Source organism: Drosophila novamexicana, unplaced genomic scaffold (genome assembly GCF_003285875.2).
Source record: "Drosophila novamexicana strain 15010-1031.04,08,12 unplaced genomic scaffold, DnovRS2.1 tig00000072-arrow-arrow-pilon, whole genome shotgun sequence".
NCBI lineage: Eukaryota > Metazoa > Arthropoda > Insecta > Diptera > Drosophilidae > Drosophila > Drosophila novamexicana.
This window is the reverse complement of record NW_020824771.1, coordinates 1,449,055-1,474,110: the sequence shown is the minus strand read 5'-3', so window position 1 is coordinate 1,474,110 and position 25,056 is coordinate 1,449,055. Positions and strand designations below refer to the sequence as shown.

Genomic DNA, 25,056 nt, shown 5'->3' with positions numbered 1-25,056 from the left:
AACACTGGCAGTTGCACTTATCGACAAAAACATATCGACTGCGGCGCACGATTGTTGTAACAGTTGTTGTAACTGCATTTTATTATTTAACAATTAATAATAATCACATGCGCATGCCTTGTGTATGTGATGCCAAAAGTTGAAATATAATAAAGTCGGATAGTTGGCAATCGCTGTGCAGAGAAATGCAAGTGTACGCAGTTAGTGTATTTATTTGTATTTGTATTGGTGCAAATATAAATTGCAAATTGTTGTAAATTCCGTCTGTGTGCGTGTATGATAAGTGCAACACGCAAATAAAGAACTGGGAGAGCATAGGACGAATAATACAAGACAAGCAGCAACTCTAAAGGTATCTATTTCCCATAAGTTGTTCTCATTCATGAATATACATGTGAACATATACATATAGAAGCTTATAGAAAACATTACAGTTAATTGCTGTTAAATTATATGTGTATATGCTTAAACAAAAAACATTCGTTTATTGTGAAATTGATCGAAAATTCAATTATTGAATATGTAAATTAATACGCACATATGTCTTTTTATGTGTATAAATTTATGTATATTTGAGAATTTGCGCCTCATGCATAAAATTTCGTTGATTTTATTTGAAAATGTCGCTGACGTCGCTCCGACCCGAGTCTGAGTCTGGTTCTGGGTCTGGTTCTGGGTCTGAGTCGGTGGCCAGTAGGCGGCACCGCATTAAAACGGAATGAGAAAATCAATAAGCTTAGCAATGGGGCATCTTAGGTGCCGGTGGTTCCTTCGAAGGAGCTCTAATTCATTTTATTGTGGTCTGCTTAATGCATAGCAATTACATTAGCAGCAAATAACATTTATTTAAACATGTATTGAGATAAACTTGTTGAGAGAAATTGTTTGAAAGTATATTACAATTTATATATAGACCAAAATTACAAAAAACTGCAAAGCTTGTGATGCATTTTCTCAATTTAAGGAATTGCATTCCTTAAATAATTTTGTGTTAGCAAAAGTAACTTAAGAATTTTAACATTAAAGCTGGGAGAATGGTCCATACTTAAAAGAAATACATATACATATGTACGCAATATATATACTTACATGCATATAAATATACATATCTACAAATACATACATACATAGTACGGTACATTGTGCGTCTCGAGTGCATCCAAAATTAAACGGTATACGAGCAAAACGGCACGTTCAACGTGAAAGAAAACAAAAGAGAACAGGTTTTATCTGTGCCGAAGAATAAATACCCTGCAGCCACATGACATGTGGCATTTGCGCTATATAACTAAATTAATTTAAATTTCTGGTCTGCTGTATATACATATGTAAAAGCTACGATAAAAGTGCTCAACTTAATCATATATGTATAAAATGTTATATAGTAGAAATAATGTAAGGTATTTTTCGACACAAATATCCTTTACACAGATATATATACAGTTAATATGTCACTAATCTGATTTCTTCTGAGACATGTTTTATATCAAAATACTTCATCTTTTCAAACGAATCCAGAGTTAAAAGGTTTTGGTTTTCGATTTGATTTGCATTGTTACAGGGTATAATTTCGCTCGAAATTTGATTGAAGATATTTTTATTTCTGTTTCAATTGAGCTCAATTAGACTCTAAAAATGCTTCCCGCAGTATTTTTAACAACGCAATGGGTTTGCTTGTGGGCTTGTTGTCGTTTTCCATACTTTTACTTTCATTATCCAATGTCTGGACAGACTACGCATATTATTCGCAGTACTTGTGGCACTTTGATACTTAAGGAAGAGGAAAACACATTCGCTAATTCATTTATTTGTTGAACTTCGCATGGTTCTAATCCTGCTCATACTGAAGGTGCATGCCAAAAATGGACAACGAGCAGCCACATCAGGAGCTGGTCAAGTGCGTGCTGGTTGGAGACACTGCCGTGGGAAAGACGCGCCTGATCTGCGCGAGGGCTTGCAACAAGCATGTGTCGCTATCGCAGCTGCTATCCACGCACGTGCCGACCGTGTGGGCGATCGATCAGTATCGCATTTACAAAGACGCAAGTGACAATTTTGTCGACAGCAAATCCTGTGCCCTAATAACACGACGATACCATTAAATGCATTGCAGGTTCTAGAACGGTCTTGGGAGGTTGTGGACGGTGTCAATGTCTCCTTGCGTTTGTGGGACACCTTCGGGGATCATGACAAGGATCGTCGCTTTGCCTACGGCAGGTGAGTTAACGTCTCAGATTAAACGTTGGCTTATTAATTATGGCTTATTCATTTGTTCCAGATCTGATGTAGTACTCTTGTGTTTCTCCATTGCGAGCCCGATCTCGTTGCGCAATTGCAAAGTAATGTGGTATCCGGAAATACGTCGTTTCTGTCCAGATGTGCCCGTCGTGCTAGTTGGCTGCAAAAATGACCTGCGTTATATGTACCGCGATGAGAACTATTTGTCATACTTTGGCGAAAAGGGCACCTTTGTACGGTGTGTTGAAGTTATGAATTAGTTAAGTTGGATAAATGCATTCTAAGTTGCTTTCTTTTTATATGCGCAGAGCCGCCTTGAAGAGTGATTTGGTCATGCCGGATGAAGCGCGCGCCGTTGCAAAGGAACTGGGCGTTAGCTATTATGAGACCAGCGTATTTACGTACTTTGGCGTCAACGAGGTGTTTGAGAATGCGATTCGATCTTCGCTTATTGCGCGTCGACAGCAGCGCTTTTGGATGACAAACCTGAAAAAGGTGCAAAAGCCCTTGTTGCAGGCACCATTCCGACCACCCAAGCCACCACCACCCGAGGTTACCGTCATGGTCGGCCATTATCGCCAGGATATCTACAATATGTTTCTTTCGCAAGCCTATGCCGACCTTGTTCTGGTGGTCGGCGGAACCAAGTTTGCGGTGCACAGATTTATGCTTGCCGCGGCATCTGGCATTTTCCAACGCATCCTCAGCACCGAGTTGACAGACATGGGCGGCCGCAGCAGCAGTGAGTCGAGCATGGTCAGCTCAACGTTTGGAGAGGCGACCATAGCCGACTTTAACGACGACACAGAATATCTCATACGCTACGAATCACGCACACAACGGTGAGTTTTCAGCTCAACTTGATTTTCCGGTATGTTACTAACGCTTTCAACAATTCTCTTTGAACAGCATGTGGGAACATTTAAAGCGACGCTCTAGCTATCAAGCATTACCATTGGTGGAGTCAAAACGCTCCGGTGATTTACATAAGGAGCTGCACCATCCAGTGCTGCAGAGCCTACGCCTAGTGCAAATGGAGAACCAACGCGGCGTCAGCTCTATTCAAACGATTGTTACTCTCAGCAAACTTGTCTCGCCCCAGGCCCTGCACCAATGCCTAAGATTCATTTATACAGGCACCATTGACAAGGATTGCACTAATCTGCAGGTAATGCAAACCAGGTCTTCTACTTGTCGTCAGTTAAGATTAAATGTATATTCTGCAGGAAATAAGAGAAGCTGCCGATTTATTAGAACTGCCGCAATTAACCGTGTTACTTTCCAAGCCACAAAGCGTCATCGAGAGTCCCAGTGATGAACCTAATCCCCACATTTGTCTTGTGAGTTGCCTAAGCTAACTTTTGTAAATATATCGTTACTCACAATCTCTATATTTGCAGCGCATAAAGGAGAGCATGGAAAGGCATTGCATTGGAGACGGCTGCTTCAGCGATGTTACCTTTGAGCTGGACGACGGTTTGATGAAGGTGTGCATATATCGCAGTGCAATAAGTATTTAACAGCTCTGAGCGATATGTTAGCTAAAAAGAAATTTATAACCTTTCTTGAAGCTGGTAACCACAATATTTTATTGATTGTGAATGTTAGTAGGTAATTTAATTATTAAAAAAATGTGTTCTTCTTTGACTGTCGGCCAGTTATGTATATGTATGTATTTTTAATAATAATCGTTTAGTATTATATTTCTAGCTTTAAATGTAATATTTTCTTTGTATTCATTTGCTAACTCAATCATTATTTACAGGCACATCGAGCTGTTTTGGTGGGTCGCTGCGATGTTATGCGCGCCATGCTCCTGGGCGACTTTCGCGAGGCACATTCTAATGTGGTAAGCCTATTGAATTGACACCAATTAAACATACAAAGGATACACCTGTGGTTTTGTTTTTCAGATTGTTTTCCCTGGCGTTACTATTTATACATTCCATAAGCTGCTGTGCTATTTGTACACAGATCAAATTCCGCCCATCTCAGCGGTTAAATGCCTCAATTTACTGGAATTGGCCAACCGTTTGTGCCTGCCGCGCCTTATCAATCTGATTGAGTGTCGCGTTATTGAAGATCTCACAATTATTTCACAAAACGAAACCAATGAAACGGTCGATCATTGCCTAAAGTTACTGGAGCCAGTCAAGGTCTGTGGTTTATGATACACCATGTAGCGTGCTTTGAAATCATTTAAATATTTCTTTCTTACAGTTGCACAATGCCCATCAGTTGGCCGAATGGTGTATGTCGTATCTGTGCGTCAATTACAACGTTATCTGTAAGTTCTCACTTAAGGGCTTGAAAGCACTGCATCAGGATAATCAGGAGTATTTACGCGAGCATCGCTGGCCACCAGTTTGGTATCTGAAGGATTACGATTACTATCAACGCTGCATCAATGAGCTGAACAAGGAGCTAAAGCTAAAAAGCACTCGGCGAGATTTCCCAAGCGATGACGAAGGGTGCCTGTGCTTTTCCGGAGGTAAGTGTCATCATCACCCACCACTCACACATGCATATGTATACACCGGCTAGCAGATGAGGCTTGGCATTGGCCTGCAACATGATGACCAAAATCGGAGGTAATTGCTAATTCTTAGCATTCCTTTAATTATTGCCATTGAAATAAGTATGTAAACCAGAAAAAGGAAATTGCCCGGTATAATCCAACTAAATCTTGTGTTTTGAGTGTACTTGGTTTGTATTTATTATATACCCGATTATATATATGTTATATATCGGTTTCATTCAACACACTGTTCAAACCATCATCACAATATTAACGTGCAATATTTGGACAAAGTGTTCTCTTGCTGGCTGCTAGGTAAATCAAAGCGGAACGGTGTCGTCAGCGCCAGCGGGCCCAATGGAGAGAGCAACGGAACAACGGCCGAGAATCAAATATTCAACAGCTCGGCCAACTCAATGAACCACATCGACCTGGAGGCTGACATCGATCTGAATCTCTGACACCCAGCCCTGGGACAGGGAAGGTCTGTTATCAATACCTATTTTCAAATTCACCTGTATAATGTCTACATATATCTGCTTCAGGTCACTGCGATTTATTGTGATTCTACCCGTCCTGATTTGTTTCATCTGTACAATTTTAAGTATTTTGATACTTTTCCAAATCCACACATAACGATCCCCGTGGACAACGGGTTGGTGGAGTCTGCTTTTGGTATTTGAGCTCCGCACAGAAACACATAAGCATTCATTCAATTGCTTTTCTTATATGCTTCAAATATGCCTAACCATAGTGCAATCAATATACATACGTATATGTACATATGTAGTATGTACATATCGGGCCAGTATGTACGTTTATGTTTTATTTATGCGCACTTTAAATGCAGAAATAATGATTGAACTGTATGATAAACCAAATCATGTGTATACTTATATTTATGTATTTAAATTTTAAATTCCAGTTTAGGGAAACATTTGTCTAGCCATAGCTTTTAAGCAACATAATATGACCTAAGGACGCATTTTGTACAAAATGATATAGAGTAAAGCCATTATGAATATAAAACATTTAGAAAACTAGAACATGTTACATTTATTAAGCAAACACAAAAATATATAAGTACATTAGTTAGTTCTATAGTTTTTACAAAGATGCTAATGTTTTTTGGCTAGCATGAGAGATGGTGCCGTCCTCAACCTCCAGTTCATCCAACATGGCAAGTAACTGCTCATCGTCAATTACAATCTCTGGCTTATTATTATTGTTACAGACATTTATTGGTTTTGCTGTTTCCTTCCCGCCCATCAAATTGCATAGCTCGATTTCCAACTCTTCCTCATCGTGGCTAGTGACAACTTCTGCCGTGTTACTTGACATAACATCTTGAATCTCCCGATGTTGATCCAGAGTCTCCCGCACATCGGCCAGAACCTCATCGACGTTATCATACTTGAGACCCGAATCGTTAAGAACCTTCTGCAAGGTTTTCGTTCCAATTTTGTATGCGTCAAGCACCACGCCGTTGTTTTGTGCCTCCTCCACATTTGAGAGCAGCGTTTCTATGTTGTGCAGCGCCAGACTGCGTCGCTCTGTGGATTTTTGGGAAAACATTTGTTAAATATTTTAATGCACATGGCCTGTTTGACGTACCGTGATTTTTTTCCAACAAACGCCGCTTGCGCAGGTAAGTTTTGGCTAATTGCCTTTTGTTTTCCTTGACATATTGACGCGCTTTATCGTCGTTAACTTTAATCTCTTCCTCGAGCGACTCCAACTGTTTCATTAGGCTGGCCTGCGTCATCTCCAGGTTATGCACGGCAAGATCTGCCTCGCTTATAATCAGACTTTCATTCTCGTCAGCTGTAACGAAACTAAAAGTTTTTATGAAGTCTTGAGAACATGCTCTTTGTAATTACTTGCCTGGGATCTTGATTAGGTGAACGCGCTGCGTTTTCTTTTCAATTTTAAATTCTAATGCCACTTGCCGGCGCGCCTGCAATGTAAGAAGACATAAATCCAGAAAATCCTCATGAATGCGCACTTGACACGATGTGCAAAGCGTCTTAAAGGCTTCAAGGTGCAGCAATTTTCCACGGTTCTTGTCCAATACTTTGGTTTCCATTTCGCTGCAGATGATCTGGTTGAAAAATTCGTATAGTTAGTATAGATTACAAGCAATTGAAATCAAAGCTTACGCGTAAAACATCCAAGTGAATCCATTCCACAAAAGATTCTGCCAGGGCATCCTTGGCGATTATGAGATGCTTCAGTTTTAGCCAGCTGCGCGATAGAGGGCGCTTCACAAAACTGGTGAGGAACCAGCCGCTCCAGGTGTTGAGCGGATCGTATTCATATTCGGTGCGTAGACGAATCTGTTTTTGCTGAGCCATTTCGGCTATTACAACGTCCAAGCAGGCAGGTATTTGTTCTCCACGCATGAACTGCAACTGCAGTTCACGTAAACTGAAATTGGCCTTGCCTAAATATGTACAGTACTGATTTATAAGATCCATCCAGAATATCATTTTGCTGTCATATGCTTCAATGTCCCAGTGGCGCGTATGAAAGTTCGCAAAGAGCAACCTGATTTTGTCTCTGTCCCGCCAAACTGGCGGAAACTTAAATTCCTCGTTATTTGCGTCCATTACATCATTTCTTAAACTCATTGTTTCCAAATTATCAAAATCATAAAAGAATACGCTAGTTAGAAACAAGCAAACGCTTCAATTTGGTTTGTATAAAAATAGCCAGCACAAATGCACAATTGTAATAACTCCTTGTTACTTTATTTGTGGCTATTTTGATTTCTTCATGTTGTTATTGTTTTGTTTATAGTTTTGCGTAGTTATTTCGCAAAAATGCTCAAACTAATTGTAATCGACAGAAGCGCTTAATATATATACATCGATAGCAAATGCGCATATAAGTTATCGATGTTTTGTCAGAAACCCATCTCTAATCTGGACCAGAAAACAAAGTAAACAGCTGTTCTGAATTAATACAAAGAAGAAGATAACGTGCAAGGCCACTAGATCTAGATTTGTATAGTAATTGTTGTAAAGTTTTAATTACAAAGTGCGTACTAAAGTTATCAGAATCAAACGATATTCGAATTCAGATCTCGATTTGCCATTAACAGTTGGAAGCGCTCAGCTTTCAGGCGGCAAAACAGATTGTAAACAAAGCGAAAACATATTTTTGTGATTCGGTTTCCAATGCCAATGCCAACTTGAGAAGCGTAACGTGCTCAACCGACACAGTTCCTCGCCAAGAAACCATCTTGGACAGACACCGCCAATGTGAGCAGAAGCCTGTTCCGTTGCCATCGAAGTTCTTCCAAAATCCATTTTCCATTCCTGTCCTGTCTAACTATCAACAACTGCTGCAGGTGGCGGCTGACTCACGTTTTCAGTAGCTGAACTTGTTGGGATATACGAAGAACGCGCCATTGCCGGTGTTTGATTATTGACTGCGACGTATTGTGTGTTAACTTTAACATGCAGGATGATGAAATTGTTTTCTGCCACCAGCTGGGTAGAGGTAAGTGTAAATTAAATGAATCTCATGTTGATAAATAGAAAAACCTGCTGCACGGCTTCAATCTTATTGTATACCGAAACACAAGAGTTTTGAAGTGTATCAAAACATCGACGTGCATTTGTTGAATTTGTTTGTGTCCTCTTTCAAAGTAAAATACATACATATGTACCTATACACAGACATACATACATAGGTACATATGTATGTATGCTTATAAGTCTTGCTTTGACGTTTCTGATTTGGGCGCCGCTCGTTTATTTATTGGTTTTTCTTTTGTTGCGCTCATTCTCTTGCTCCCGCAGCAGCATACATACATATACTAAGTACTTTTGGAGTACACGAGTCAAAAATTGCTTTTACAGTAATTTATACAAAATGCTGGCAAAATAAAGCTTGGATTAGAAACAAGCATTTGCATAACAATCAGAGCAGCAAGCGCACTTGATGCTGTTAATGGCATACAAAAGTGATCTTACTTGACCATTGACCGTCTTGCATTCAGCTCGAGCTCATGTCAAGGGTATTGTTAGGTTGTGCTCGTAGTAAAGTTCAACTTTTGATCGTTGATTTTGTTTTATTTTTGAAATTTGCTTTCGCAATGCTTAAGTTCGGCTTTGCTTGGCGATGTCTCCTATTAATATTCATATGCATACATACATATGTATACGTGTGTGCATGCATATGTATGTGTTTTGAATTTTGTGCAAGCGCGCTTCTGACGTAGACGCCAGCTCGGCTGTTGCTGTTGCTGTTGTGGCCGCTACTGCGGCCGCTGTCGGCGTTGCCGCATCGTTTTTTTAACGAAGTGACAATGAAATTTCATTCAAACACGTTTCACGCCTGCGAGCGGTCAGTCAAACGGATTGCGCCCGACGGATGCCCGAACCCCGACGCGCGCTCTATACTCAAAACAAAACAGCGAACAGCGAAATCAAAGCTGATCGCTTTTGAGATCATTTACCGTGCTAGCTGGCTGGCTGGCAGCAATGTAAATACAAATAAGCAGCTAAGCAGTTAATGCTCGACGGCTGCTGGCGAGAATAACTACTATGCTCGGCGCGAATTAGAGACAAGACTCGTTGAGGTATTGATTACACACGCGACGCATTTAAAATGAAAGTGCCCGCGCGCGACTCGAAATATTCGTTCAAATTGAAAATATTCAAATTACATAACGACAAGAAATCAACCACACACGCCTCGCTGGCTTCAACGGCCAATCCGCCAACACAAATGATCTCCACTAAGAAAAACTCATGGCGCGCTCCGTGGCGCGCCGCCATTGGAGTCGGTAAGAAAGCCAAATCCATCAGCAACTCCGGCAACTCCAACAACAACAACAATAATAGTAATAATAATAATAACGTAAGTGAGGGCAATTTGAAGTCATCGTCGACAGTCGATAATTGTTTAATTGAAACATGCAATCAGCCCAAAATGAATCCCGCCAAACACATCCCTAATATTGATGATTTAATGTGTAAGTAATCCGCCATCCAAAGTCGAAACGACATCAAGCATCTGATCCATATCAAAGCTCAATTTGTGTTTGTACCCAAAATTGATAAGAACGTGAGCAGATAACAGAGCAGAAGAAAAATCAATTTTCAATCAAGACAGCAAGAATGTCTTGTTAGAATAATAACTAATAAATGTGCAAGGCACATTTACTTTATAAATAAGGAAATCCGAGTTCTTTAAGAAATAGGACAAAAAACTAAACGTTTAGTTTATGTGCCACCGATTCGTTCAATATGGCAACCTTGCTTTCGTTAAGATGATAATAGAGAAATGAAAGCAGAGTTGTCTCACTCTCGCTCTCTGTGTCTGTTGCTCTCTCACGCAACGCTGGTAAAAGAAAGCTTCTGCTCTGCTCTCTTTAAGCAACCAGCTGATGATAGCGATTTAACGGTGAAAACGTATAGGAGTTTTACAAATTTTGTTCTGGGTTTGTTTATTAATTTTCATGTGTACATACACATAAATTTCTATGTATGTATATGTAAGTTAGTTAAATTGTGATTAGATAGCAAAGTGTGGTTGATTTTGTGACTCGCCGCCGCTTAGTGTAACCAATTCAGAGGCCAGCGGTCATTTTAGAAATTCTTAACTGTCGATAACCACAGAGAGTCTAAAGGGTAGATAAGCAGGCATCGATATCGCTCGCTCTCTCGCTCTCTCTCTCGCTCTCCCTCTCGCTCTTTCTGGCCGCTTTGAGCGTGTCGCACATGTTTCGCAGTTAGATTTGCCAATATTCATCTACTTATAATATATAATCTAGCAGTTGCCCCTCGAAGTTAATAACGTGTTGCTGCTGCTCACCCGTTAAAATTGAACAAAATGTTTTGGCTCTTAATGGACACGCGTTAGATATACCCATTACAAGCGTGAAACAGTGAATATTCGCTATTACAATTACCCTGGCGCAATGACAGAGACTCTGGATTTTACGTCGATCTTTGATCTCATCATTCAAAGCGGTACGTGCCCGACTCCAGAAAGCGCAAGAGAGCGAGAGAGTAACAGAAAGAGAGAGAGAGAGAGAGAGTGAAAAGGGAACATCTTAAGCACATGTGCAAATTAAAATCTGTTCAACTGATACTAGAACAATCTCAAGAAGCACTCAATAATATTAATTATTGGTGTACACGGTTATAATTAAAACAATGTCAAGTGTGCAAGAGTCAAAGTCGACCGGACATATATATATATGTATAGCAAGGTCCGACATGAATAACTTGGGCTTTAAAAGATATCTCGGCAATTCGAAAATCGAGTTATTATATTTTTGGGGCTAAGATCAAAAGAGTTTATCGTACAAGGCTAATTAACCAAAACTTGTATTTAGTTTAAACAGTTTGATAAGATTAGATTACTTCATGGAAGACGCAGATCCAATGAATTGCTCGTGTACAATATCTTCAATAACTGAAAGTTGGTCCGGATTGTCTTTTAATCCGATTTTGATCAATATGTGTCTAATGCAGAGACAAAACTACAGCTGAAAATGTGATGTTATTTTCGAAGTTTGACACAAACCTTACGAATTTGTTTCGGAGTGCTGCAATCCAAATTTAATTAGACACAAAACCAGCCAAATCATAATGTAAATAATAATGCAGCCACGTAAATGTGCACGGGTCTATGTGATAGTCAATCAAAGTTCCCCGACCCTGTTGCGATTATGCCATCAGAACAGGGTCCTTATATGTACATGCTGCATACCGTTCTACCCGTTATCAATAGGTATTTCGTCTATTCGAACTGTCGCTAAATGTGAATTTGGCATTGATTTATTGCAGCGATGCCATGGTTTGGCATGGATATCGGCGGGACGCTCACAAAATTGGTCTACTTTGAGCCAAAGGACATAACGCCCGACGAGCAGGATTGCGAGGCTGGCATTTTACGCAACATCCGACGATATCTGACCAGAAACTCTGCGTATGGCAAAACCGGCCATCGTGACACGCACTTGCAGGTGAGCTCACATCAATAGATCTGTCTACCTGTCCTTCATACACATTCTATCCATATCTATATAATATAATGTGTAACGACTTTGATTTGTTTTACAACGCGTGACTTGTTTTATTCCATGAATGTTGCTTTTATATTTGTTTGTTTCCTTCACAATCATTGGCGATAACGTACCGAAAAATGAAATCGTGTGCATTAGCCTAAACGTGAACATTATCTGCTAAAAATTGCGCGTCCAATCGGTGGAGTTCATTGGGTCCATAGCCAGGTCGAATGATTCGTTTGCTGATTTCGTGTTACTTTTTAGTATATTGCACCGATCCGTAAACTGGCCGTGAACCCAGCGACATTCAAGGCATTTTTTATATAATTGCTTTCTTGAAGGATGTATTATCCAATCTCTCAGAAATGTCAGACTTATAGAAGTCTGTCACGACATCATTTATTGCGACATTAGTTGATAAATGCAGCGCAACCTTAAAAGAACTGCAAAAGAAAATTCCCCAAAGTACGCTAAATAAGCATACTTATAGCTGGACTTAGCTCTAAAAAGGCCAAATTGTCAACACCGTTGAAAGTTAAAAGAACTGTAAAAGGAAATTCCCCAAAGTACGCTAAATGGGCATTCTTATAGCTGGATTTAGCCCTAAAAAGACCAAATTGCCAACACAGTTGAAAGTTAAAAGAACTGAAAAAGGAAATTCCCCAAAGTACGCTAAATAAGCATTCTTATAGCTGGGTTTAGCTCTAAAAAGGCCAAATTGCCAACACTGTCCGGAACCTGAATCGTATGCACGTCGACGTCGTTGACGACAAGTTTACATAGAGGAGCATTCATTGACTTTTGACTTCCTGTTGTGCGTTTTTTGTATTTGTTATATTTTAAATGGTTATCGGCTTATTTACGTCTCTAATTACGCGAATTGGTGTTTAAACTTTGACTAGACAATTTGTTGTTCACGTGCGCTTTTATTTTCATAATCAAGTGTTTTAATGGGCAGCATATTTTGTAAGCTTGGTTTTTCACATATGCAAGCAATTGGAATTTATTTTGATTTATTCTTAAGCTGGCAGTTAAAGATTTTCATATTTAACTCTCATTTCAGATGGATAATGTTGAGATCAGAAAGCGTCGAGGTTCTCTGCATTTTATACGCTTCCAGACGACAGACATGGGCAACTTTCTGTCACTGGCCAAGCAGAAGGGCATGGCCGAGCTGGTAACAACGGTTTGTGCCACTGGCGGTGGGGCTTTTAAGTTTGAAAAGGATTTTCGAGATCAGGTGAACATGAAGCTGGCCAAGTTCGATGAGCTGGACACGCTCATCAAGGGCATACTCTTCGCCGACATGCACAATTTTACTGAATGCTATTACTATGAGAATGCGCGAGAAATTGTGTAAGTTCCAGACCCAGCCATTGCGCCAGATGCTCCGACTTGACCGCAAATACCTTCTCTTATTCTATGCTCTGCAGTAAAAGCGAGAAGCGGGCCTTTAATTTCTCGCAGCCGTTTCCTTTTATACTGGTGAATGTCGGTTCAGGTGTTTCAATTCTGGCAGTATACGGGCCGGACAACTATAAACGCATTTCGGGCACAAGGTAAGCGCTCTCTGTTCCAATTGTGATCATCAACTAACTCTTGTTCTTTCTGGTTGCTTAGCTTGGGCGGTGGAACATTCCTGGGTTTGTGTTGCCTGCTTACCGGCTGCACGACATTTGAGGAAGCCATACAATTGGCCACAAAGGGTGACAATCGGAAGGTGGACAAACTGGTCAAGGACATCTACGGCGGTGACTATAATCGGTTTGGCTTGCCCGGCGATTTAGTGGCTTCCAGGTAACAAATACTTAACATTTTATTATTTTGTTCGTAACATTTACCTGTCCGCCTTGATTGTAGCTTTGGCCAGATGCATCTAAACGACAAACGCTGTTCGGTGTCCAGAGAGGATCTGGCGAATGCCACGCTCGTCACCATTACCAACAACATAGGCTCCATAGCACGAATGTGTGCACTAAACGAGAAGATCGATAGGGTTAGTAATGTGCCAAAAAGTTGCCCAGTTCCTAGCTGAACGCTTCCCTTTCCCCTCGCTCAGGTCGTTTTTGTAGGCAACTTTTTACGCGTGAATCCCATTTCAATGAAATTACTGGCGTACGCTATGGAATTCTGGTCGAATGGCACCATGAAGGGCCTATTCCTGGAACATGAAGGCTACTTTGGAGCTTTGGGCTGCCTGCTGCAGTTCAACGGCGAACTGGCAGCAGCGCTTAACGAGAGCCTGGATCATTCACAGCCGCCAAGCGCGAACACAACGCCAACACAACCAACTGACGCGGAGACGTCCACAGAATGCCCAGATGCAGCGGACAAGCCAAATGACAGCACAACCAGATAGTCGTTCCCTTGAGGTGAATATCAAACTGTATCATAGGGGTTGTGCATCTACAGCAAACCGAAGAAGTCAACAGAGGGAATGACAAAAAGATGCAGTGGATGCATTTTCTCGCTATTAACAATATTTTTTCTCTTGGATTAAGTTTACACCGTTTTAGAGGATGCACAAATTGTACTTGTATGAAATTAAAAACGAAAAACACAACAAAAACAAAGAACGGATAAAGTGCCTGTTTAAAAACGCAACAAAATTAAGGCTTCAAAATATGCTGCTAAATAACTTGTATGATATATGAACACAACTTGATGCCAAATATCAGCACATTGCAGTTGTTATTCTTGAATGCAGGTAGCTCGTAAATTTGTTTCCAAATCCATATATAAGTAAGCACACATAGATATATTAAAGTATTACCATTTATTTGAACGCATCAACTGATAACTCTTAAAGTATTTAAATTTTATATGGCATATACAACATGTATTTGTGTGCGATATGAAATTGATATATTTTCAGAGCGGCTCATTTTTTGCAGCCAGCCTCGGTTGCAATTCAAATATTGCTCACATAACACAATAAACAGCAAGCGATAATAAATACGCATAACAACATTTGCACTATTACATTTAAGTTTTTATCTTACACATCGATTATGTGAAAGTTATTTGTATGTTTTCAATGGATCTTTAAAGGCTTCTTTTTGTTTAGCATAAGTTTGTGGTCTATTAATATAAGATTTTACCTTGTCGACTATTTCAATAAGCTGGCCAATGCAATTTGTTAACCGAAATCTTATTTCGTTTGGAAACAAGCCGCAAGGCAAATGCAAATAAATATATCATCATAACAATAATGGGTATACAAATAAATAATCAAGTGCTTAACAATTTAAAAGTATAATTCAGAGGAAGCCTGCTCGCGCAAACACAAAGAAATCTGCGATCCATTCAACAAATAGAAGGTACTTTTAATGATCTTTCTTTTTGAGATCCAAACAATGTCTCTACATAAAAACTACTTAATTTATTTGTGAGTTCAAGCAATTAATTACAATTTTGTTGTTCGTTTATCTTAGGCTTTCATGAAAATGACTGTAATCTCTTTGGATACCATAATTGGTTGTGAAATCAAGCACTTGCAAGTTGTGATCCGTGGCAATAAACATATATTGGCTGTCACAAGCAAGACTATATACGGGCGAACTTCTATAGTTCTGTCGTGCCGTGGCGCGTCCCGGAAAGTACAATTGTATGTATTTGCCGGGCACACGAATGTCGTATAGGTTGACTCGGCTGTGGTATTTGGCACCGCAGAGCACCGCATAGAGTCCGTCGTACTCCAGACAGTAAATGGACGAGTCGAACGGATCCTCCCAAACGGCGACATCACGATCTGTACGTCGGTCAAACATGCGGAATGTGGTATCAAAGTTGGCGGTAAATAATACATGTTCATCTTTGATTTTTAGATCGTAAATCGAAATGGTATTCGAGTTGAGCACTTGTTCCTCGCCGCTGTAAGACTTGGCATATAATAATGGAAGATTGCAAACCTAATGAGCGTCTTTACCTCTCCACATTGATGGCGCGCAGTGCCTTGCGTCCGGTATCTGTGTAGAGACCTCCATAGAGCCACTGTGCATCATCGCTGAGCTTCATGGACTTGAAGGAATGCTGCAGCTGCATGAATAGATCGAAATGGGTGAGTCCAAATTCCGTTGAACGTTTCCATAGCTTGCAGCAGGTGTCCGTGCTGGTGGCATACACCTCGTTAACAAAGTCCACAGAGAACATGTATTCCTTGGCGTGATGCATCGCCTGCTCCGTGATGCCATCTGTGTCGTTAACGAAACATGCGCCGCACACGCGTCCCGCAAAAATGGTGTCCTGCTTCTTGACAAAGTCGGCTATATTCGACAAGGTGGGTGTGGTTATTTCCACTTCATAGCGTCGCTGCAGTGCCTCGGGACCAGCCCGACGATACTTGCGCAAATAGTTTGCATGCGTTATATACAAGGCGTCCGAATCTAGCCAAAGCTTGGATGAAAACATCTGCGCATGATGGTAGTAATGACGTTCCATGTAGACACCTCGCAGCCAGTTTCTGGCAACCTGTAGACGCCGAAAGTACGTCAGCTGTGTTCTATTCCTATTCGAAAGAAAAAGCGCAATAAGCAAACGAAATGTGGCATGAAAAAAGTATGCTACCTTTTCTCGACACTTGGCCTGTTTCGGTGTCCGCATAGCAGCAAATCCTTTGTCATGGCATAGAATATGTTTTGCTCGATGACCGCGTTAAAATAGTTGCTCGTTTCACACAGAATGACTAGTTCGCGTTCCGACAAATATTTAAAAATTCGCAAAAGACAGTCGATGTTTAGGTCGGTAATCTTCATTTTGATGGATTTTGTTGAATAAATCGGTTTCCTTCGGATTTATTAACGTTTGGAGATGCGAAGCGTTTATTACATAACTACGTTTGGGGATACAAATGGCGAGTTTCCCTTCTATGGACATCATACGAACGAAAATATCTTGAAAAACACGGAACTTATATTTATTGAAAAACCACCTTCCTTTTGACACCAACCTCCGCTGTCTTCTTCTTACCTATAAATAACAGCAGCAGCCCACACATTAACATTTGCTGTTACTAACTGCGAAATTTGCCATTCGATACTTGTGTTCGATATATCGATAGCTTGATTTTAACAGACCAAGCCACATTCAAATTTCAGAAATTCAAAACGTTCGATCAATTTTAGGCGAGCTTTTTTTCGTTTTTTTTTTAAATTTTATTTTGTTTTTTTTTTTTAAATGTCAGCAAAGAAACGAGTGCTGTCTATGCACATCAATTCGATTAGAGTTATTTGGGACACTCTTTCTCTAATTAGTGACAGAACTTTACAGAAATAATTACGCTAAATACCAAAAATAAAACACATTCCATTGTCTACAAAAATTCCTCTTCATGCTTGCCATTAACTAAGAAGACGAAGCAATACTCGCATTGGTTCCTTTTTCATTGAGAAAAATAACAAAATGTGCAAATTGCTCTATATTAAACAAAAAACCAAATTTATATAATCAACACCTATTGAAAAGTAAGAGTACTTTATGAAATAATTAAATTATTTCGCTTAAATTGAACATACGTGTAACTTTGAAAAGAGCTTGTATTATCTTTTATTTTCGTCTATTTGTCACATACAAAATGTATTTATCTGCCAAATAGAAAAGCATTATCAAAATGTTCTAGAACTACGACCACAATTAATTAAAATTGCATGCCAGCATGCCAAGCTCGAGAGAAATGGGAAGTCACATCGACTGGCGCCTACGTTGTTCTCAGCAGGTTTAACGTTCTTACGTAATTCTCTCACCAATTTTATAATGATACGATACGATGACTAAAGTAGAAGTAGGCGAAGCTACGTAGAACTTGTCACGTCGGCAAATACGTTGGTTATTGCGTCGTGAATAAAATAGTTAGTAAACACATTTTCGGCATGTGGTTAGGCTTTATCGTTGGCGAATTTAATTAATGAAAGCAAAATATGTTATTGTTAACGTCTTCCTCAACTCACGCATATGTAACATATACATATATACATACATATGTTAAAGCTATTTCGTAGATTCAGTAAATTTCCTATACGTAAATATAAGCTTTTGGTTTTGTTATGAAATATCTAAAGTAAACTTTTTGCTGCTTCTATTCTCTTTACCTAAAACAAATGCAGCAGCCTTTTAAAATACCATTTATGTATTTCATCTGTTGCTCAAAGTGCAAATAAATTAGTACCAGGGCTGCAGAACAACAAAAATATTGGTTCGACTTGCAGCTGGAACCAACTCATTGAGAGTCAGTTCATTAACCTAGTTCCACATCCATGAAGCCGAGCTTTAGTTCTTGCCTTGATTCAATTTTTAATTTTGGTTTGCCCGTTTTGCTGAAAATATTGTTAAGCCAGAAATATTTTCAAACAGACGTTGCGGGCTAGATTTTAGCTCTACCCAAAATTGGCATCTCTAGTTAGATAAATGCAATTATTTGGGTCAGGGTTATTTTTGTTTATCTTGGAACTGAGGCTTCCTTAAAGTTCCTTTTTCCTTTTGTACCAACTCATTTTTGAAGTTCTGATTATAGTATAGTCATTTCTGGGTTCGAACCGGTTCCTCCAAAATCGGTTTGCATTCCCGATAAGTTTACGTTTATATAAACGTATATGTTTTACCTTGCGATTGGACTTTATATCATGTGAGCCCCAAAGTTGAGGAATTTTTCTGATTCTGGCATTGAAAATGCAATCTCATGTCAGGCAAAAGCTGATAACGCTTATCAAGAGATAAACTCTTCCCACGTGCTTGACGTTCGGCCAATGTACACATTTATCGGAGCAATAAAGAAATCCCACATTTTTATCGAGGGTGACTGGCAGATATCCTGTACATTCATGACGACTGATCTATTATAGAAAATAAATTCTTTGCATTCTGATTTCGACAAAGTTTACAAGTTTTCAAATAAGTAAAAGATCACATTCGTTTTTTAAAGTGAGATCAAAGTTTTATGTTTTATTCGTTTCATAATTTTCACTTTTTATGCTATTTTTTTGTTTTTCTTCTTTTTTTGTTTCTTTCCATAATATGCAAAACTTTAAAAAAAATTTAAATAATAAATAACAATTTGCATTCATTGCCATTGTAAACATTGAAAATAATGCTTTCTATCAATTGATAAGATCAACAATTTACAGCAAAATATTAATTTATGTATTGTACATAAGTTGCTTTTAGGAAGAATCAATTGCAGTCGCAGTCGCAGTCGGAGTTGCTGCTGCAGTTACGAGGATTCGGCGGATGCGGATTTAAACGCTTGAAAGGATTCTTCATTTAGAACGAGCTAATTTGTTTCATTTGGAAGGCAGTGTTGTTTTTTTTTGTATATGTATATGTTTACGTGTAAGGTGTGAGCGAGGCTACAAAGTCTTTTTTGTGTGCGAGTATCGGAGGCTGAATCGCCACCTGAATCGAGGAAGGATGATGACGTGGGGAGCGCGGCCGCCTTAGCCTCGGCTATCGTCGTAGAGAGCAGGTAATGCGCCTCGAGGCGGGAGGTCATGCATTGAATCCCAAGGCGGGCTAACGCCTCAAGATCACGCGCCAGCGTATACGAGAAAGCGAAAATCCAGTGGCTTTGTGTCCGGCTCTGCGTCAGACATTGGTCAGCCCATGTCCTCGTCGGCGTCCGCATCAGGCTCGGCGGGCAGCGAATTGGAGACGCTTGTCTGGGCCATTTGCAGCGTACTGTGCGTATAGTCCAGGGGCTCCACGCCAATATCCTCGTACTCGTGCTCACGTTTATCACCCAGCTGACAGAGGTCGCTTATGTCTCCCTCCTCCATGTGCTCGTGCTCGTCCTGATCGACATCAACGTCCCAGTCGTCGGCAATTTGCACATTGACGGGCAGGTACAAGTGGAACGGCCGCTGCTCCTTCAGCCAAGGCGTTAGGAATATGTGAGTCGCCGTCATGCGCTCCGTGTAGTTCTTCCGCAGCAGCGAGAGCATCAGCCAGCGCACGGACTTGGATAACGACATGGGTATTTGGACGTTGCCGTGTCTGATTACCGTTATCAGATTGCAGTTGGCCTTCTCGTAGAACGGATACTGACCCACAAGCATGGTGTAGAGTATGACGCCCAAGGACCACATGTCTGCCGGCTTGCCCTGGTACGTCGGCTGCGGGCAGAGGAGCTCCGGTGCGGTGTACAGGGGACAGCCGATCTTGTCGCTCAGCGTATCATCATCACCATCGAGTATCATCGAGCCCTCCAGCGATTCATATTGCAGTTTAGTTCTGTAATCAAAACGAAAAAGAAGAAACAAATCAATTTTAAGTGAATGCTTATCGCATATTATTTATTGTGTCTGCAATCGCAGGCAGTCAGATGCAGAGTTGCATAACGTTCAAAAATTGATGGTGTTGCCATTTACTAGCGCATTACAACAGACACACAACACACACAAATCGATTGGCATTGCGTTGGCGTTGATGGCGTTGCCAGCCTTAGTGAGCCAAGCTTTGACGTGAACGTATCTATGTAATTGACAATTTAACATAAAGACAAGCCGTGCACCCATCTCTGACAAAGCAAGCGACCCCAAACACCCAAGAGCGGTGACACCATGTTGACATTGGCCTACATTTGCATGCAAAAAAGCTTGAGAGAGAGACAGAGCGAGAGATCGCGCTCTCATTTAAGCCAGCCTATTTCCAAGTGACGCAGCATTGTGGCAACTCCACCTACGGCTTCAAAGCTTCTTGCGCAGAGACAACAATGGCAACAGCTAACAAACATTGGAAATCAAAAGCCAAAAGATAATTAAGTGAGCGCGAAAAAAAAATCAACAATATTTTTTTTTCGATTGTGCCATGAAACAAACAAAAATACATGCATACATATACATACATACATATGCATATACACACGAGCTCAAAAACCTCGAACTGACCCTGAGCAAAAAGTGAGCAACAAAAAATAATACTGAGCGCGCCTCTTGCTGCCGTCAAACAAAAATTACAATATGCCACCACCAGCAGCAGAGAAATACGATCCATTGAGAGTAAGCGCAAGAGAGAGGAGGCGAGTGAGAGCAACACGTAGTTTAGTTGTTACAACAAGCGACCTTGTTCGCTCATAGGAGAGGGGCGAGCATTGCGCAGCCTATTCATTTGAAGAGCGTACACGATTGCTGCCTCTCTCTCTCTCTTTCTCAGTCTTACGCGCTGTACAAATAATGCGAACGTTGTCGCTTTTTGAAATTAACAAATTGTATTTTCCGAAAAGATACTCGTACACTCAATTAGCCAGAGGAGAGGTGAGCTTGGTGAGGAGGACGGCGCCGTTAATACGTGCTGCTAATTTAAATGCTATTTAAATATCTATGCGCCAACCAAAAATAATAATACATAAACATATACACACAGAAGATCAGAGTCAGGGACGCCGCAGCACAATTTGACCTTACTTATGGGTGCGTCTGTGTGCGTGTGTGTGTGTGTGTATAAGTGAATATTTTTCATTTAATACACGCCTGCCAATCGAAGGTAAGTATGATTTATATTCATTTATCTTTATATTTGACCAATCACATTTATTTTTGTACACATTCTTGCAAATAAGCACATTCAACCCAAAATATATAGCCTTTTTTTGTATGTATGTATGTTTGTATGTGTGCATACATATGTACACACAAAATACTGTTTTAAATGTTTGTTGAGTTAATTAAAATTGAGTCAAGAGTCTATAATATGCAAAGAAATATGCCTCTTAAGTGAATAATACAGATGTATGCATGTATATACTAGTACACAATATTTGTTTATCTGGGAATAATATTTATTCAAGTACATATGCATATACAAACATACATATATATATGATTGTAGAAGAATTTTATCTAGACATAAAATAAACAATCAGCACATACTAAAACTTTTACTCATGCAGAATCATGATGTATTGTTTACGAAAGCATTTAACATTTATCAGCTGTTGTGAATTTCATGTTTTGAATTCCTAAATTACAGAGTATACAAAATTAATACGTATGCATGTATGTATGTATGTAGAAACAAGTTGGCAACACGAATAGCGGAAAACGCCAATGCAATAAATTTGCTAATTGCATTGGCAATGGAAACGTGAAAACAATACTAACGCAAAAAGTTCAAAAACATTCAACAAGTATTGCTTCATTCGTAAGAACTATACTGGCACACACACTCACATACCCTACACATACTTAGAGAAACCGATTTGCGACTGTGTGTCTCTCACAATCAACAGGTACAGCAGAGACAGCGAGGTACGAAAAAGAAAAGTTTTTCCGTTCGCCACGAGTCAAGATTAAGAATATATGCATTTGTATGTATAAAAATACACACGTCTGACGTATGTACAATTGTAAATGAAAAAAACAAAAATGAATTATTTTGCAAGCACACAGACAAATTTGAAGGTGAGCCTAACATTTCGACGTGTACTGTACTCACGTATAAGTACTCACAGACACACATACAAACAAGTAAATGAGTACAAAGTAGGAACCTCGCTGCGAGCACTTTGTACGCTCCAGATATACATACATACATATATATGTACATATGTACACAGTTGTTGTTGTTGTAGCTTTTACTGTATTATCAGTGTTTCGTGTGTACAGTATTGACCAAAATATTGAATACGCAAAACCGTTTTTCATAAAAGAACGCAATATTCTATTTGGAGCCGATGTATTTCATCAGCTACAGTAATTTCCCATAGCTGACTGTATAAATACACACACATTCATATATGTACATATACAGGCGTATTGTCGCTGCTGTTGATCTATTGGTTTTTTTTTTTATTTTTTCATTATTGCAAAACTTCTTAAATGTTCAATGTTACCCACAACTGGCCGACACCGAACACAACAGCAACAACAGCGACAACGTCGGCCAATAACAAGAGCAACAATTGTGGCACCAATAACACCAACACACAAACAAAAAAAAAACAACAACTGTTGCTCATAACGAGTTTTTATCGAATTGCAAAATAAAGATATGCAACCAGTACAGCGAGCAAATGTGTGCGAGGTGTGAGTGTGTGTGTGTGAGTTGATGTTGCCGTTGTTGTTGTTGGTGGGCAACATGCGGGTGCCGGGGTAGGGTCACCACCAATCGATTACGAAAGCCATCAACACATGTACATACATACATACACACACACATATTTATGTATGTACGGTAAATACATAAATATGCTAGAATTGGAACTACTCTCATATGCTCATATATGAACTCTATACAGTAGTGTCGCTCAGCGAACTCCAAGTGGATGCCATACGAGTCCAACAGTGTTGCCAGCTTTAGAAAAGCTAAACAATAAACTAGTTCTAGCAGCAAAAGTGGGTAAAAGAAAGCTAACTTTAAACGATTTAAGTCTGTAAAGTCAAGCAGTTTTAGAACTATTTCATAGTGAATTACTTTTCATTAATGAAGAAAGTTATCATTTGCAAGAAATATAAATATTAACAATCCATTAAGACTATATATACTTAAAGTTTTGCCTTGAATTATGCAGCACGATTTTTTTTAAATTAATATGAGAACTCCCGCTGAGCTCCGATTCACTCTATATCTAACTATATAATATACTTAACTTTCGGAACTACAATTTTAAATTTATATTTGAAGCATTTTGTAAAAAAAAAAAGATAATTTTTGGCAAGACTTAAAACAGACGGACGGTTAATTGTTACATATGTTTCTTGACAAAGCTAAAATCTCCTATGTAAGGGTATAAAAAGCCAACTAAACTTTATCGATTATTCGGATTCATAATCGTTATCGATTTCGTCTTCAGTGCGTTGCATAACTCATGACAAAAGTAGAATGCCCTCGTGAAGGGTATACAAATTATGGGACTGGACTGGATACAGATACTAACCTCGCCTCGTCAATGAAGTAGAAACGCTTCAGCTTGAGGTCGCGCAGGATGATCCCGTTGCGATGGCACACCTGCACCGTCTGGCAGATCTGATGGAATATGGCTCGTGCCTCCGGCTCACAGAGACGCTTCTCGTGACGGATGTACGTGTGGAGGTTCTCGTAGACGCGCTGCTGGCTCTGCTGGACGGGTGCGATGATGATGTAGGTGCGGTTCTTGGAGAGGGGCACCAGGTCGTGCACGCCCCGGATCAGCGTGTGGCCGTAGATGGTGCTGCGGCAGAGCTGCTCGTCCTGCTCCAGCTGGAAGTAGGCGCGTTGCACCTTGTGCAGCGGCTCGTTGATGATCTTGCAGAGGAACTGCTCCCCGGTGAAGACGTCCACGCATTGCAGATTCGACGACGTCAGATCGATGAGATGGCGATAGGAGGCGGGCGTCTTGGCCGCTGCCGCGGCTGAGATGTGACTAGGCTGGGCACTTATCAGGTAACGGTTCTTGATCACCTTCACGGGCTGCTCGCCGCCAACTCCAAACGCGTTCATGCTGCCGCCATGCAGGTTCGTCTGCTCCGCAAAGCTCAAAGCGTGCAGCTCACAGACGCCGCCGGGCGTGCGCAGCAGCTTCTCTCGAATTGTGCGCAACATTTGCGCGTTTGGGAACTCTTTTGTCGGCGTTGACATTGCGAACGGGGAGGCGTGACTGGAGGTGGGCGTTGATGCGGCTGATGTAAACACAGTTAATGCGGGCGTCAGGCGCTGCTCTCTGCCAGCGGACGAAGCGTCGCTGTTATTGTTCCTCCTGCTGTTGTTGTTGTTGCTGTTGCTGTTACTGCTGCTCTCAGCAGATGGCGAGAGAGCCGTTTGCAGCGTATAGTTGACTATTTTGTTACCTTCCACTGCACTCGTGTTGGTGCTGCTATCCATTTTGTTGCTTGATGTTGTTGTTATTGTTGTTGTGGTTCCAAATGTTATTTATGCACTGCTTGCCAGCTCACAATTATCACAGTTTTTGCTTTTAACTCGCTTACTAACTGCTGTTTGACTTTAGCTCACGATTGGCATTTTCATTGTCTTTTCTTTGAGTTGTGTACGTTTTGTATGTTGTATACGTGTGTGCGTGTGTGAGTTTCTGTTTCTGTTTGTATGTATGTGTGTACGAGTAATATTTTTTATTTTCGAATCTTTGTGCTGACTTCAATTTCACTTGGTTGACGCAATACAGCACATTGGTTGCGAAATATTTTTAATAAACGAATATTATTTCGCGTTAGTTGTTGTTGTTGTCGATTTTAAAACAAATCGAACGATACAAAAATTCACTCACTCGTACACGCGAAAAGGAACGAAACGCGCCCGACTGTCTGCTCTGCTCTCCGAAATGTAAATGGTTCCATTTTTCATTTTCGTTTCC

General features: G+C 40.3%; 5 protein-coding genes across 11 annotated transcripts; 2 read left to right on the top strand and 3 right to left on the bottom strand.

Moving 5' to 3' along the window:
- The first annotated feature begins 52 nt into the window (after positions 1 to 52).
- On the top strand, positions 53 to 5,799 carry LOC115771508 (rho-related BTB domain-containing protein 1). 3 transcript variants are annotated; one of them, XM_030717238.1, is made up of 13 exons: positions 53 to 352; positions 1,850 to 2,042; positions 2,114 to 2,217; positions 2,279 to 2,476; positions 2,547 to 3,080; positions 3,148 to 3,406; positions 3,465 to 3,578; positions 3,639 to 3,725; positions 4,004 to 4,087; positions 4,152 to 4,394; positions 4,459 to 4,729; positions 5,072 to 5,240; positions 5,302 to 5,799. In XM_030717238.1, exons 2-12 carry the CDS (start codon positions 1,854 to 1,856, stop codon positions 5,215 to 5,217), a joined length of 2,229 nt encoding a protein of 742 aa, XP_030573098.1. In that variant the 5' UTR covers positions 53 to 352; positions 1,850 to 1,853; the 3' UTR covers positions 5,218 to 5,240; positions 5,302 to 5,799. The 3 variants fall into 3 exon arrangements, with proteins under 3 accessions (XP_030573098.1, XP_030573097.1, XP_030573099.1); XM_030717237.1 differs by having other exon boundaries at positions 54 to 352; positions 5,051 to 5,240; XM_030717239.1 differs by lacking the exon at positions 53 to 352 and having other exon boundaries at positions 1,891 to 2,046; positions 5,051 to 5,240.
- Positions 5,787 to 7,611, bottom strand: LOC115771511 (charged multivesicular body protein 7). The gene is made up of 4 exons (XM_030717246.1): positions 6,916 to 7,611; positions 6,641 to 6,857; positions 6,371 to 6,580; positions 5,787 to 6,309 (listed from the first exon to the last, which is right to left on the bottom strand). Exons 1-4 carry the CDS (start codon positions 7,384 to 7,386, stop codon positions 5,864 to 5,866), a joined length of 1,344 nt encoding a protein of 447 aa, XP_030573106.1. The 5' UTR covers positions 7,387 to 7,611; the 3' UTR covers positions 5,787 to 5,863.
- Positions 7,612 to 7,811: 200 nt separating this feature from the next.
- LOC115771509 (pantothenate kinase 3) lies at positions 7,812 to 15,014 on the top strand. 5 transcript variants are annotated; one of them, XM_030717244.1, is made up of 7 exons: positions 7,812 to 8,260; positions 11,563 to 11,741; positions 12,847 to 13,139; positions 13,217 to 13,342; positions 13,404 to 13,580; positions 13,644 to 13,779; positions 13,843 to 15,014. In XM_030717244.1, exons 1-7 carry the CDS (start codon positions 8,218 to 8,220, stop codon positions 14,140 to 14,142), a joined length of 1,254 nt encoding a protein of 417 aa, XP_030573104.1. In that variant the 5' UTR covers positions 7,812 to 8,217; the 3' UTR covers positions 14,143 to 15,014. The 5 variants fall into 5 exon arrangements, with proteins under 5 accessions (XP_030573104.1, XP_030573100.1, XP_030573101.1 ...); XM_030717240.1 differs by lacking the exon at positions 7,812 to 8,260 and adding an exon at positions 9,096 to 9,740; XM_030717241.1 differs by lacking the exon at positions 7,812 to 8,260 and adding an exon at positions 9,097 to 9,551.
- LOC115771512 (F-box/WD repeat-containing protein 4) lies at positions 14,768 to 16,903 on the bottom strand. Its single transcript, XM_030717247.1, has 4 exons — positions 16,752 to 16,903; positions 16,350 to 16,675; positions 15,712 to 16,290; positions 14,768 to 15,656 (listed from the first exon to the last, which is right to left on the bottom strand). Exons 2-4 carry the CDS (start codon positions 16,535 to 16,537, stop codon positions 15,209 to 15,211), a joined length of 1,215 nt encoding a protein of 404 aa, XP_030573107.1. The 5' UTR covers positions 16,538 to 16,675; positions 16,752 to 16,903; the 3' UTR covers positions 14,768 to 15,208.
- Positions 16,904 to 18,776: 1,873 nt separating this feature from the next.
- Positions 18,777 to 25,026, bottom strand: LOC115771447 (tribbles). Its single transcript, XM_030717161.1, has 2 exons — positions 23,647 to 25,026; positions 18,777 to 20,003 (listed from the first exon to the last, which is right to left on the bottom strand). Exons 1-2 carry the CDS (start codon positions 24,567 to 24,569, stop codon positions 19,370 to 19,372), a joined length of 1,557 nt encoding a protein of 518 aa, XP_030573021.1. The 5' UTR covers positions 24,570 to 25,026; the 3' UTR covers positions 18,777 to 19,369.
- Between the last annotated feature and the right edge of the window lie 30 nt (positions 25,027 to 25,056).

What these genes read in the sequence shown, in the direction of transcription:
- LOC115771508 (XM_030717237.1), top strand. Translation starts at nt 1,854, where the DNA reads ATGCCAAAAATGGACAACGAGCAGCCACATCAGGAGCTGGTCAAGTGC. An exon ending in CTAATCCCCACATTTGTCTT is followed by an intron (nt 3,579 to 3,638) that starts GTGAGTTGCCTA and finishes CTATATTTGCAG; the next exon opens with CGCATAAAGGAGAGCATGGA. An exon ending in AGTTACTGGAGCCAGTCAAG is followed by an intron (nt 4,395 to 4,458) that starts GTCTGTGGTTTA and finishes TCTTTCTTACAG; the next exon opens with TTGCACAATGCCCATCAGTT.
- LOC115771511 (XM_030717246.1), bottom strand. Translation starts at nt 7,386, where the DNA reads ATGAGTTTAAGAAATGATGTAATGGACGCAAATAACGAGGAATTTAAG. An exon ending in TTCACTTGGATGTTTTACGC is followed by an intron (nt 6,858 to 6,915) that starts GTAAGCTTTGAT and finishes TTTTTCAACCAG; the next exon opens with ATCATCTGCAGCGAAATGGA. An exon ending in TTTGTTGGAAAAAAATCACG is followed by an intron (nt 6,310 to 6,370) that starts GTACGTCAAACA and finishes AAAAATCCACAG; the next exon opens with AGCGACGCAGTCTGGCGCTG.
- LOC115771509 (XM_030717240.1), top strand. Translation starts at nt 9,374, where the DNA reads ATGAAAGTGCCCGCGCGCGACTCGAAATATTCGTTCAAATTGAAAATA. An exon ending in TAATATTGATGATTTAATGT is followed by an intron (nt 9,741 to 11,562) that starts GTAAGTAATCCG and finishes GATTTATTGCAG; the next exon opens with CGATGCCATGGTTTGGCATG. An exon ending in GAGAATGCGCGAGAAATTGT is followed by an intron (nt 13,140 to 13,216) that starts GTAAGTTCCAGA and finishes TATGCTCTGCAG; the next exon opens with TAAAAGCGAGAAGCGGGCCT.
- LOC115771512 (XM_030717247.1), bottom strand. Translation starts at nt 16,537, where the DNA reads ATGAAGATTACCGACCTAAACATCGACTGTCTTTTGCGAATTTTTAAA. An exon ending in AGGCCAAGTGTCGAGAAAAG is followed by an intron (nt 16,291 to 16,349) that starts GTAGCATACTTT and finishes TCTTTCGAATAG; the next exon opens with GAATAGAACACAGCTGACGT. An exon ending in CGCGCCATCAATGTGGAGAG is followed by an intron (nt 15,657 to 15,711) that starts GTAAAGACGCTC and finishes CAAGTCTTACAG; the next exon opens with CGGCGAGGAACAAGTGCTCA.
- LOC115771447 (XM_030717161.1), bottom strand. Translation starts at nt 24,569, where the DNA reads ATGGATAGCAGCACCAACACGAGTGCAGTGGAAGGTAACAAAATAGTC. An exon ending in TACTTCATTGACGAGGCGAG is followed by an intron (nt 20,004 to 23,646) that starts GTTAGTATCTGT and finishes TTTTGATTACAG; the next exon opens with AACTAAACTGCAATATGAAT.